Below are 13,090 nucleotides of genomic sequence, written 5' to 3'. Positions count from 1 at the left end.
ATATATAGTTTCCATGAGAGATCAATAATGAACAATAATCCAAGAAGACATAAAAAAGAGGACTCTGAGAGGGTTCATCTATATAGGAATGTGAACAGTATTGCAATTTAGTTATTTGTGGTAAATAACTGAGTAATGTTGGAGTTAAAATTTACAAGTCATTGCAAGCTCCAATCTATTACAGAAATGAGATCAGATTCAAATCAGCTGCCTGTTCTAAGCGATGAAAAAAAGAAGACTTTTTTGTCAAGACAAGAGTACAGAGTTTAGTCATCAGCGAATAGTAGATTTAAGACTATTAGAAAGATCATTATTGATAACAAAAAAAAAAACAGGACTAGAACCTTGAGGTACATAGTCTTGCAGAAGAGTCCTGGAACACTTTTGTAAAATTATGATAGAAATAAATTAGAACTAACTTTTACATAGATTTCTTGCAATAATAAGTGTTTGTTCTCAAGAGAGTTGTTCTTTTGAAGAAGACGAAAAAAATGATTAGGATTAAATATAGCACATGCATAAGAAGGTGAAAACCATGGAATAGAATGAAGCTTGACTTGGAACCTAAAAAGTGAAAGCTTCCATTTCTGGCTGGATCTAGGAGGCTATGTATGCTTATAAAAAGGGAGAAGTACTTTTGTTTAAGAATTTTTTTCACAAATGTATTTTTTGTTTCTTATTAATTCAATATCATATAAAGTTTTTTTGACATTTGAGAACATAAATTACAAATATCTTATTGGTAACTGATAAAATCTATAAATTGTTTATAATCTTCATTAAAATTACTACATTAAATATGTAAAAATTAAAATAAATAAATTGTGATAAACAAAAGATTACATTAAGTATAAGAATGTTTTAAGAAATAAGTTATAAGGAAATATAAATAGTTATAAGGAAATATCTTTTTCAAATACAGAATTTAGATTAAATTGATAATTTTTATTAAATTATTTTAAATAATTTTTATCGCAGTTTAAAATTTAATTTAATTACAATGCGATACTTAAAAATACTTTCAAAGTATCAATAGTTCTTAAGCTCTTGTAACAAATAAGATCTTTATAATTACAACACATTAAAAGCAAAGGGTTTTTAAAGTATTTGTAAATTGTTTTTTATTTTTTGTCAATGCTTTGTTGTTGTAAAAAAGAGCGCATATTCTTTTAGATAAAATAAGCGCTCAATTTATGTGAAAAAATCTAATGACTTATATCAGGATGTGTTTTATCTGAAAGTAGAAAAGTTAATGTTATCAATAGTTTACAATATTACTTTTTCTAAAACTGTTTCTAGTCTACGCTTAGCTCTATAATAAAAAGTGACTTGAAAATGCAAGAAATCCGCTGAAGCAAAAATTTTTACAATAAATAACTTAAAAGGTCGACAGTCGACCAAAATTGATGAACTGGTTTGTTTCAGTCGCCCTTCTGGCAACCAACCAAAAGTCAGAGTGTACATCCCTAATTATGTTTATATACATATGTATATATATGTATATACACTTGTATATATTATATACAAGTGTATATATTATATACAAGTGTATATATATTCAACCCTCGGAATTTGGCTGGATTGACTTGTGATGATGTCTGCTTTGTCATCATCATTTTTATCATCATCATCATCATCATCATCATCATCATCATCATCATCATCATCATCATCATCATCATCATCATCATCATCATCATCATTATCATCATCATTATCATCATCATCATCATTATCCTTAATCAACATTATCATTATCCTTAATCATCATCATCATTTAAATAATTGTTATTTAAAACAAGGAAAAAATATATATAAAGTTTGTTAAATAATAAAAAAAGTATTAAGATTTCTAATGAATATTAGAAATATCATTCATTAAAAATTTCATTAAACTTCATTAAAACTTCAACTTCATTAAAACTTCAAAACAAAAAAAAACTTCATTAAAACTTCATTAAACTTCAAAAAACTTCATTAAAAACTTGTTTATTTTTATTAACAACATCTGTGCTGTTCATTAGTTTAAGTTTATTTAAACTTTTTTTTTTTAACGATGATGATAAAGATATAGTGTTAATGGTAGAGATGATTTTTGTTTTCTTATTCACTAGGAAATGATTTATTTACTAAAGCTGGATTTCCTCTTCCTATTGAAGGCACTAATTGTTCAAGCAGGTTCAAAAAACTTTGGAAGGTACCTGATAAACAAAAGTTAGAACCAGAGAATCATGTTAGTTAAACTTATATATATATATATATATATATATATATATATATATATATATATATATATATATATATATATATATATATATATATATATATATATATATATATATATATATATATATATATATATATATATATATATATATATATATATATATATATATATATATATATATAGATTATTTGTTGTATAATAAAATATATATTTATAATATTTCATTGAAAATTTTTTATATATCTATAGGTTTATCGTTATCATTTAATTTCATATTTCGTATATATATATTATATATATATATATATATATATATATATATATATATATATATATATATATACAAAAATATTATATATATTACATATTAATTATATATACATTATATATGTTATATATATTACATATATGTTATATATATATATATAAATATATAAATTAGTAAAAAACACTTATCCAACTTTTTTCTTCAACTTGAAGTTTCATTATTGCTGGATCATCAGGAAGAGTACTCTTCCTGATGATCCAGCAATGGTGATCCAACTTCAAGTTGAAGAAAAAAGTTAGATAAGTGTTTTTTACTAATTTATTATTGCTCTGTTCTTTAAGAACATTGAGCACTCTATTTGTAAAATACACTAACATAATTTACATATATAAATATATATATATATATATATATATATATATATATATATATATATATATATATATATATATAATATATATATATATATATATATATATACACACACACACACACACACATATATATATATATATATATATATATATATATATATATATATATATATATATATATATATATATATATAAATGTGTTATGCATAGATTGTATAATACATTTAAAATGTTCTGTTCTTTTAAGAACATAGATTGGTCTATGTTCTTAAAAGAACAGAGCAATAATAAATTAGTAGAAAATCACTCATCAGATTTTTTTCAATTAACACTGTTTCATCCATAGACTCATAATATTAATTTTTTGACGAGTCTTTATAGATGAAACACTGTGTCTAATGAAAAAAAATTTGACAAGTGATTTTTGAGTATTTTATTTAGTGTAATCTTTAAACTTTTCAAACAAAAACAAAAAAAATTACAAAGAAGGAGAGTAACAAAAGAATTTTTTAAATATGGAAATAAAAAATGCGACACAAAGTAATATTTGTAAAATAATAAATAATTTTGGTTAAAAAGTAATCAAATATTTTCCAATGAATTTTTAAACTCTATTAAAATAGAGTTAAACAAATTTGGTCAAATGCAAATTTGTTTTGAAAAATTTTTCTAGAAAACTTTGAGATGCTTGAATTAATATCAGAAAAACAACCGTTCCTGAGGATTGTTTTTCTGATGTTTTTATGATATACTACAAAACATTACAGTGTAAAACTTAAAAAACTATTGCTAAAATGTAATCAATTTTAATTTATCCATGAGTTTTTTTATTTAAATAATAAAAAAGGCTGCATAAAAGCTTACCGTTCCCATTGTCTGCCATATCTGCTTAGGCAGGTTCACTGCTCTTGCACTCATTTATTCCAGCCGAGGCCTACATGTATATAAAAATATATATATGTTTATTAAATATATTTCATAAAATTATATATATTATTATTTTTTTAATTTTTATTCACCCCCAACTAGGTTGCAAGCAACCACTATTAAGTTGAGAGTTATAAAAAACTGGATGAATAAAAGTTTTTATAGCAGGCTGGGACAGATAGAGTAAAAGAATAAGATTTTGTTGAGTGAAGAGTCAAACGAGAATGAGATTTAGTTAATGGAACTAGAGTTGATAGCTCCTTTCAGCAGCATCCATTATAGTATTAGTAGGAAAAAGAAAGAGGTGCAACTTTATGAAGATGGGAGAGAGGCTTAAGCTTGGCAGATACAGTAGGTCCAACTATGCTAACAATGCGTTTTTAGATATTGTCTAGAAGAGAAAGAACATTATTAGAAAAATCAGTTCAAGTATGATTATTCCAAATATGAGTATTCTATACAGGGGCGAACAATAAATTTGTAGAGGTAGAGAATGGAATCAGGAGAAAGAAAATGTTGAGCACAATAAAGAGAATTAACCTTAGCAGATGCTAATTTTGAAATCCTTTATATGAATGGGTTTTATGGAAGGTCAGTAATGAACAATAATCCAAGAAGACATAAAGAAGTGGGCTCAGTGAGAGGATTGCCATTCTTTGATATATGAACGTTGAAAGTATAGAGATAGTTATTTGCAGAAAATAACTGAATCTTGTTGGAGTTAAAATTCACAAGCTACCCTAAGTCCAAATCTGTTACAGAAGTGAGATCAGATATGAGATCAACTGCCTTTAAGTGAACCTGTCTTGAAAGAAATTCTTGTTTTTTACAAGAATTTCTTTCAAGACAGGAGTCTAAAGTTGAGTCATCAGTGAATAGAGCCACTTTAGATAAAAAATGTCAGGAAGATCATAAATGTTGATAAGAAACAAAACAGGACCAATAATAGAACTTTGAGGTACCCCAGAACTTTAAGAAATAAAGAAGAATGTTAGCCCATCTAATGCATGATAAAATCTTTTAGCCACAAGGTAATTCCATGTCAATTGAGCCAGAAAATTTCAAAAATGTCACCATACGTCTCAGATTTTGCTGATTTTTATACAGTTGAGAGTACTTAGTAAAACAAGAAATTCTTGAAAATTTTAGCTTCTAGCTCCAAGAGGATCCTGAAATATGATCATTTTACTTTCAACTGATCTTGGCCAGGCCCCTCTTGTCCTCTCAGAATTGAGAACTTTGTTTAAAGGTTCCAAGTCACATAGCTTTAAAAATATTTGATATTTTGACTTAAAAATTTGTACCTGACTATTTTCAGGGTTGAAGAATCCAATGAAATAATCAAAAATATAAAATAATATTTCTAAGTACCTGTAATTATCAATTTAAATAACTTCAGGCAATTTTTTATATACCTGATTTTGATGCTCAAGAAACCCACGTGGCCTTGATGATATCAAAAAAAAAATTTTTACACATTATTCTAAATTTTATGATTTTTCACAAAACATAAGAATTTTGATCTGCAAGTATATGGATTTCCAAATATGAATAATATAGATTCTGGTTTAAATTGATGATAGCTCCTAGTTCCAATTACAACCATCAGAAAAATAAAGAATCTTTGAAATTTTAGGATGATATTCTTTTAAATAGTTAACTATTTGTGTTTATACTTCATACACAAAACCAGTGTCATGCTCATTATCTTCTGACATGAAGCAAAACGATGCAAAACGATTGGTGCAATGTGCATTGACTTTTGCACCAATGGTAACTTTGGATTTCATCTTGAATAACAAAAGTGAAGTTTTCTGCAAAGTCACCTAAGACAATACAGCAGTCTTTTGCTAAATTTTCCTTTTGTTGCTTTAGATATCTTGCTTGACATTTTGCAATGTAGGAATGAGCTGTTAACTTGTTTATTGCCTCTGATAGCATCAATTTGTATTCTTCCATTGTTGTTGTCTGATAGATCAATGTTGTTCTGTCTGTTTTCTGCCACTGATTGAATGACACCTCCTTGTCATTGTCAATTAGTTGTGCATCCAGAAACTTCTTTAAAGAAACTATACCTGGACAGTTCGGACATCGATGAACCATGCACTCATTACTTGTCACATCACAAACAACTTTTGTCATCAGATCTTTTTTAAGTACATTTTATTTGTATAGCATTGGTCAAGAGTATTGCATTTTGATGGAGGGTACATACACAAACAGAATGAGTGCCTGATGCTCCAACAGTTATACACCATTTTGGTCTTGAACTGCAAAACTTGAAAATCCAATAACTTTTTGAGGATATTTAGTTTTAAAAGAAACATTAAGTTCTTTAAGATTACATAAAATAAGGCGCTTTTGCATGTGTTGTTTTCTACCAATACTTACATTTTCTTTTTTACCAGGCATTTATCTAGTAAATTCGTCATCATGGTATACATTGTTGACTCTATTTAATGTTATTTCTGAAAATATTTTTCCTTTCTTAGTGCCTGGAACTGAAAAAATCCCACTTATTTTCTTTAGTTTGCGCACTTCTTTAATTTGGTATATAGTGACGTTGAAATATCTTGCAGCAAAATTTCTTGACCAAGACTCGGGTGTAAATGTTAACAACTGAATTTTAGTTTTTTGGTCAGAAACAATTAACTTTTCTTTTATTTCTGCTGTTAGTTTGTCTAGATCATCGCATTTACTTTTGTCAATAATTTTCGTATGAGGAATTTTATGTTTCAGTTCTTCTTCCCTAACATTATATACTTTTGAAATATGCTCTTCATACTTTGAGATTGTTTTTATAACTTTACTTTTAGCAACAGATAACTCTTGATGCTTTGGAATGCTATGAAGTTTTATGGGGGATACACCTATTGTTTCCAAACTAACATTTAATTCCTCTCGTAGCTTGTCCAATAAATTACAACATTTTGTGTGCTTCTTTTCAAAGTGTGTACCAAAAATCTTTGCATGATGAAGGAAGATTGTTAAAATTTTATCATCTGTTATTCCAGATCTCCAAATAAATTCTTCTCTGGCATCTTCTCTATAGCAATCAAATTTCTTTAAATCAATCTTTCTACAATAACTTAGTTTATGACAAGTATCATTTAACTTTTTTCCAAAATCACATGAATCCATTCTTACAGTAACAGTAAAAACAATTTGAGATTAATTTAAAAATAAGAAACTAATAGTAATTATTTTAATGAAAGCAACTTAAGCAATCACCATGGTAATACAAAACTAAACAGTGATTGATTTCTTTTATCTTACTTTGACAAAAAAAAAGTTTCCTTTTCACAAAGTTTAATTATACTCAATTTGTTAATGTTAAAAATGTTAATGATGACTTTAATAGGTAACAAATTTCTTCTATACTAGTGTAATGACAAGATGTTTTTTGTTTCTGTTAACAACTTGCTGTTACCATTTTAGAATTAGCAAAATAAATTTTTCTTTTTTAATTCAAATTTTAAATTATACAAAATAAAATTCTGTTAAAATAATTACTTTAGACTGTTTTTAATCTTATACATGCAAATCAAAATTCTTATAAACATTAAGTTTCTTAAAACATTTTTAAAAGATTATTGAACATAGAATGATCAAAACCAAATGAAACAAATAAAATCACAAAAATTTGGGAAGCAATGTTATCAATGTTTCCCAAAAATTTAGGAAACATTGATAACATTGTTAAACATATGAAATATTTAAGGCTGTTAAAATGAAAATCTAAAAAAAAATTTGAAGACCATAGTTTTAAAGTTATCTTAAATAAGTTTTTAAAAAGAAAAATTTTTAAAAAGAAAAGTTTTTAAAAAGAAAAATTTTTTTAAGAAAAAAGTGGGTCATGGTCCCAGGTACCCGAGCCCCATGGACTATCTGGTCGTCTGACAATTTTAACGCATGTTCATCAGGCCTACACAAATGCTGAAAGTTTCAGTGCTGCAGCTTGTCTGGAAGATAGTGAAAAGTCCATCTCAAGATTATGCGCAAAAAAATGGGGCACGTGCCCCCAGCCCCCTCCCTTAGTGTCTTGGGCCCTTTTTTAATTTTAAAATGCTTGTTTATCAACACTATACAAATGCAGAAATTTTCATAGCTCTAGCTAGTCTGAAAGGTAGTGGAAAATGTATTGCAAGATTCCGCTACAAAAAAGTGGGGCCTGTGCCCCGGTATTCATATTTGGAAATCCATATACTTGCAGATCAAAATTCTTATGTTTTGTGAAAAATCATAAAATTTAGAATAACGTGTAAAATTTTTTTTTTTGATATCATCAAGGCCACGTGGGTTTCTTGAGCATCATAATCAGGTATATAAAAAATTGCCTGAAGTTATTTAAATTGATAATTACAGGTACTTAAAAATATTATTTTATATTTTTGATTATTTCATTGGATTCTTCAACCCTGAAAATAGTCAGGTACAAATTTTTAAGTCAAAATATCAAATATTTTTAAAGCTATGTGACTTGGAACCTTTAAACAAAGTTCTCAATTCTGAGAGGACAAGAGGGGCCTGGCCAAGATCAGTTGAAAGTAAAATGATCATATTTCAGGATCCTCTTGGAGCTAGAAGCTAAAATTTTCAAGAATTTCTTGTTTTACTAAGTACTCTCAACTGTATAAAAATCAGCAAAATCTGAGATGTATGGTGACATGGCCTGGCTCAATTTACATGGAATTACCCCACAGCATTTAGCAAGTCAGCTTTCGAGAGGATCAAAAAACCGTTTTGATTGTCTGACAGTATGTTATTTGACTCAAGATAGGATGTAAGAAATTTGTTGATCAAAGACTTAAAGACCTTGCTAATAACAGATAGAAGGATGATCTGATGAATGTTGGGGTTAGAATGTTTACCAGAGTTTTTAAAAATTGAAACTACAAATGCCATTTTCCAGAAGGCAGGAAAATAAGATTCAGTCAAGCACTTATTTAATAGTTTAGTGAGAATTAAAGAGAGTTCTGGAGGACATGTGGAATTAGGAAAGATTTTTTGGAAACTTTTGTGTCAATATTTTTTGCAAAAAAATATTGACACAAAGGTTTTATCATAAAACGTAGAAATGAGTTATTGCTGACCTCAAACATTTTTAGGTTGGCATTGCCGACATTGATAACACTATGACAGGTATGTTGTTTAGACCTATGTCGCAGAAGAGTTCAATTGAGTATGACTTAAGCAACAGATGCTGGAGTGGTTTGAATGTTTAACATGTCTAACACTAGTGGGTTAACCTGTTTAGCTGGAATGGAAGGAAGAGTATGGCCATAAGATTTAAGAGTCAAATAAGAAGAAAAGTTCTTTGCGAATAGTTCAGCCTTATCCTGAGGAGAGGTAATAAAATCAGTCCCATTAATGAGAGATGGAATGTTAGACCTAACTTTGTTAAAGATAATTTTCCAAAAGTCTATAAAGCCTAACTTCTGAGATAAGATTTATGTAAGATAAGATGGGATTTAGTGAACCGAGAATAATGGAGCTTAGGATAAAACAACACCTTTTAACATCAATTTCTTGACATAACAATTAGCCATTTATTCTCAAGAGAGTTATTCTTTTAAAAAAAGATGAAAAAATTGATTAAGATTAGATATAGTACAAGAGGTAGAATGAGGTTTGACTTGTAACTGGTGAGAAGGAATAAAAGCTTTTCATCCTGCCAGAATAAGGATTACATAGGAGGCGAAAAGACATCAGCCCAAGGACCAACAAGCAGAAAATCACAAAAAGAATCCCAGTTAGCTTAAGTCTATTAGTAAGTAATTAAAGTCTATTAGTAAGTAATTGAAGAGTGAAGGTAAATGATTAGGGTTGTCAGAAAAATGAATCACAAATTTAACTATCAGAGAAAGAGATTGAGAAATGCAAAAGTTATAGGCTTTAGTGCCAGCAGGGTTGGTGGCATTAGAGCCAAGCTATTCAGTGTGATGGGCATTAAAATCATTAATAACAACAAATTACCAGAGGTGTAAAGAGAAAGTGCAATGTCAGTTTGATCAGAAATTACATCTAAAAGAGTGTAGTATTAGGAAAAATTGGAGTCTTTGCGAATCAAAGGATAGTACCCATCAATACTGAGGTCTAAAGAATGAATAGCAGAATTTAAATTAGTCTCACTAAGAGCAAGCAAGTCTTGTGAATTTTGCAAGAGGTAAGATTCAACTTATAGAAAGTTACTTTGCAGACTACTAATAGCAGATCCATGGGGCATGGATTACTTGATACTAGTAGCAGGATGATCCTGATGATCCTGAACTTGACTTGGATATATATAAATATATATATCTAAATTAATGTATATTATATACTTAATTGAAATAAAAAGTATAATTAATATAAATTAATTTGTATTTAAAAAGATTATATAAAAATTCTTTTGTTATGTTAAAGTAATAAGGCATTTAACAGTTCCAGGTAGAAGGTTATTTAACGAAGCAATGAACAATTGACAGATGAGGAAGATGGACAATTGATATTAAAGTAGAAAAATGGATTTTAGAAGACAAACATTGAATAGAGTTTTAAAAAGAGCTTCAATTAGAAGTCAAGTAATTAAGCTAGGTTAGTGAGTTAAAGAAGATGTTGCAATGGAGAGTGGACTCTTTTTCCCTGCTATTGATACTTTGGATGCTCTTAAACATTTACTTTAGGAGCTACAGAGTTAAAATAGATGGCAAGAGCAAAGAAATTTGTTTTAATTAAAGGGTTAAAGGTATAAAATAAAGTACATACAAATGTTTAATTTATTTAATGAAAATTCAAGGCAGAGATCACTAATGAATGATATACCGCAAAGCTATTTTAGAGGTGTCACAAGTTTATGTCACACCTCTAAAAGAGGTGTGACATTGCAAATGAATTTTCAATGCATATTCTATTTTACAAAAATACCTTTGGTAGCCCTTTTATTGTTTATTATTTTATTATTTTAATTGTGTATTATAAATTTTCTCTATTTCATTTTACACTTGAAAATTAATTTAACATATTTATGCAATTGATCCAGGAGCTTGGTTATAAAATATGAATTCTTCTTCTTGCTCCTACTTTCTGTATATATCGTTAGTACTTTATGTATAAATACTTGAAAAACTTTTTAAGTTTTTTTACAATATTAGACAGAGATGTCTACTATTGCAAAGAATTTGAAAAGTAGTGAAAAATTCACTCAGTTCTGAAAAAAACAAATATCAATTTTCAACATGACATCCAAGAAACAGTAAATGGAAATGCTTTAAACTATAAATCTTAAATGGTTTGAAAATAGTACAAAAATTGAACAAACTTATTTGTTTTTGATCTAATGTATTTTACCTCATCCCTGATTGTAGTATTAATATCCTCTAAAATTTGATAAACATATTTGTCATTAGTTGTAAAAAATTTAAAATTTTTTTTATTATAAAAATATAAATATAAATTGTATTTTATTTAAAAAAATTAAATTTAAAATTTTATTATTTAAATTTTTTTTTAATATTTCTAATTTTTTTGATAGTCATAAATTGTGTTTTTTATTACTTAAATGCAGATTGGTTTATTATTTTTAACATTTCAAAATTTGAAAATTGTTGCCAGCATCATGATAAACAATTTTTATTGTTTTAAATTTATAAAATTTAAAACTTATGTTCTCATGCTCTTATATGTAAAAGACAAACAAGTTTGTGTGAGAGAGTTCAACCAAGCTCAATATTTTTTAGAAATAAAATATATTAATATAAATAATTATAGAAATATAATATATAATTATAATTTATTCAGATTTTTTCCATTTGTTCAAAAATGTTTTCAAATTATGTTTGTATTTCAAAAAGTAAAAATGCGTTCAGTTATCCTGGAATGAAAGTTTATATGAAATTTTTTCATAAATTGTTTTCGTGGATTGAATTGATCAAGATTATTTGCATAATCATATGAATCAAAAAGAATTAATGCAAATATTATTGACTTATTTAAATATGTTATACTTTTATATAAGTTTTATAATATATTGATTATATTTTTTTATATTATTTATATATATTCTTTATAATTATTGGCATGTTTATATAAATGTTTAACAAATGAATTAAATAATCACAAATTTATTGGTCATTGCTAATTGCTAAATAGCTGTTTTGTTAATAGCTGTTTATGATTCTTATTTAAGTGAGTAACTATCTAGGTAGCAACCAACAACAATGAGAATTCATTAAACGACACAGAGCATGTACTAAAGCAGGGCACTCTTGAAGAAGCAGCGCAAGCTTTGGAATTGTTGGAGTTAAACGAAACTAAGGTTAATATTGAAGTAAGATTATTTCAAATGTTTTCCATTGATCTTTTAAATTTAAAAAAAAAAGTTTTTAACTAATAAATTTTTATATAGAAATACCATAAAGTTAAAAAATGACATTAACCTCTACAAGTTTTTTAAGTGTTTTATTTATTGTTTTTGAATCTTAAGATTGAGTAAAACTTACTCATATATGACAAAATACTCTTTAAATTTTAGTTTAATAAATCATATATTTTATATCAACGATAAAATAATATTTTATTAATACGTTTCTTTAAAAGTATTATAATTTATAGATCAAAGATTGCATTTTTTAAGCAAGGATGTCATATTAGCTTTACTCTCAGGCAAATAAACCGAAGTGGTGTAGATGGGGGCGAGCGGCAAGGATTCTTAGTTATTTCTTAATTTATTTATTTTTTTTGAATATATTGAGAGTTCATTAAGATCTCCTCAGTCTCAGTTTATTAATTTTCTAAGAATGCAGGCATTGTTTTTAAAAATTGATTTAAAAATCAGAAAAAGTTTAAAAACTTTTATTTTAAAGTTTTAGTTTTTTTATTTGATAGACTGCCTGCTCCAACCAAACTCTCAGTCGATGTAGCAGATCTTCTTTGTAGCAACAGGCTGTAAGATAGTTGATGTAGCAACACTCCGTGCATGAAATATAATAAAAACATTCAGTATGTTTTTAAAAACATTTTAGTCCTAGTTTGCGTTTTTGTGGTTTTTTAAAAAAACAATAAATTTAATTAGTTTGTTCAATTAAATTAATGCGTTTTGGCATAATCTGACCTTAATTTTGTCTTGTTATATTCATAGAGTAGTTAAAATCTTTACTATAGGAATATATATATATATATATATATATATATATATATATATATATATATATATATATATATATATATATATATATATATATATATATATATCTACTATAGCTTATAAAGATAACAAATTGTTACTAGTTTTTCCTATCTTTATAGCATATGGCA

General features: G+C 26.8%; 1 protein-coding gene across 2 annotated transcripts in view; it reads left to right on the top strand.

The window, feature by feature from the left end:
• The window catches only part of LOC100204520 (constitutive coactivator of PPAR-gamma-like protein 1 homolog), a 47,667-nt gene that overhangs the window by 16,511 nt on the left and 18,066 nt on the right, over positions 1-13,090 (top strand). The window contains exons 3-4 of one of the 2 annotated variants that reach the window (XM_065817401.1): positions 2,115-2,233; positions 11,979-12,104. In XM_065817401.1, coding sequence (XP_065673473.1) covers positions 2,115-2,233; positions 11,979-12,104 — 245 coding nt within the window. Of the gene's footprint in view, positions 1-2,114; positions 2,238-11,978; positions 12,105-13,090 lie in introns of both variants that reach the window. The other variant, XM_065817402.1, reaches the window with a different exon arrangement.

Source organism: Hydra vulgaris, chromosome 14, assembly GCF_038396675.1.
Source record: "Hydra vulgaris chromosome 14, alternate assembly HydraT2T_AEP".
Taxonomy (NCBI): domain Eukaryota; kingdom Metazoa; phylum Cnidaria; class Hydrozoa; order Anthoathecata; family Hydridae; genus Hydra; species Hydra vulgaris.
Note: the sequence above shows the minus strand (reverse complement) of the source record. Positions and strands in the feature narration are given on the sequence as shown.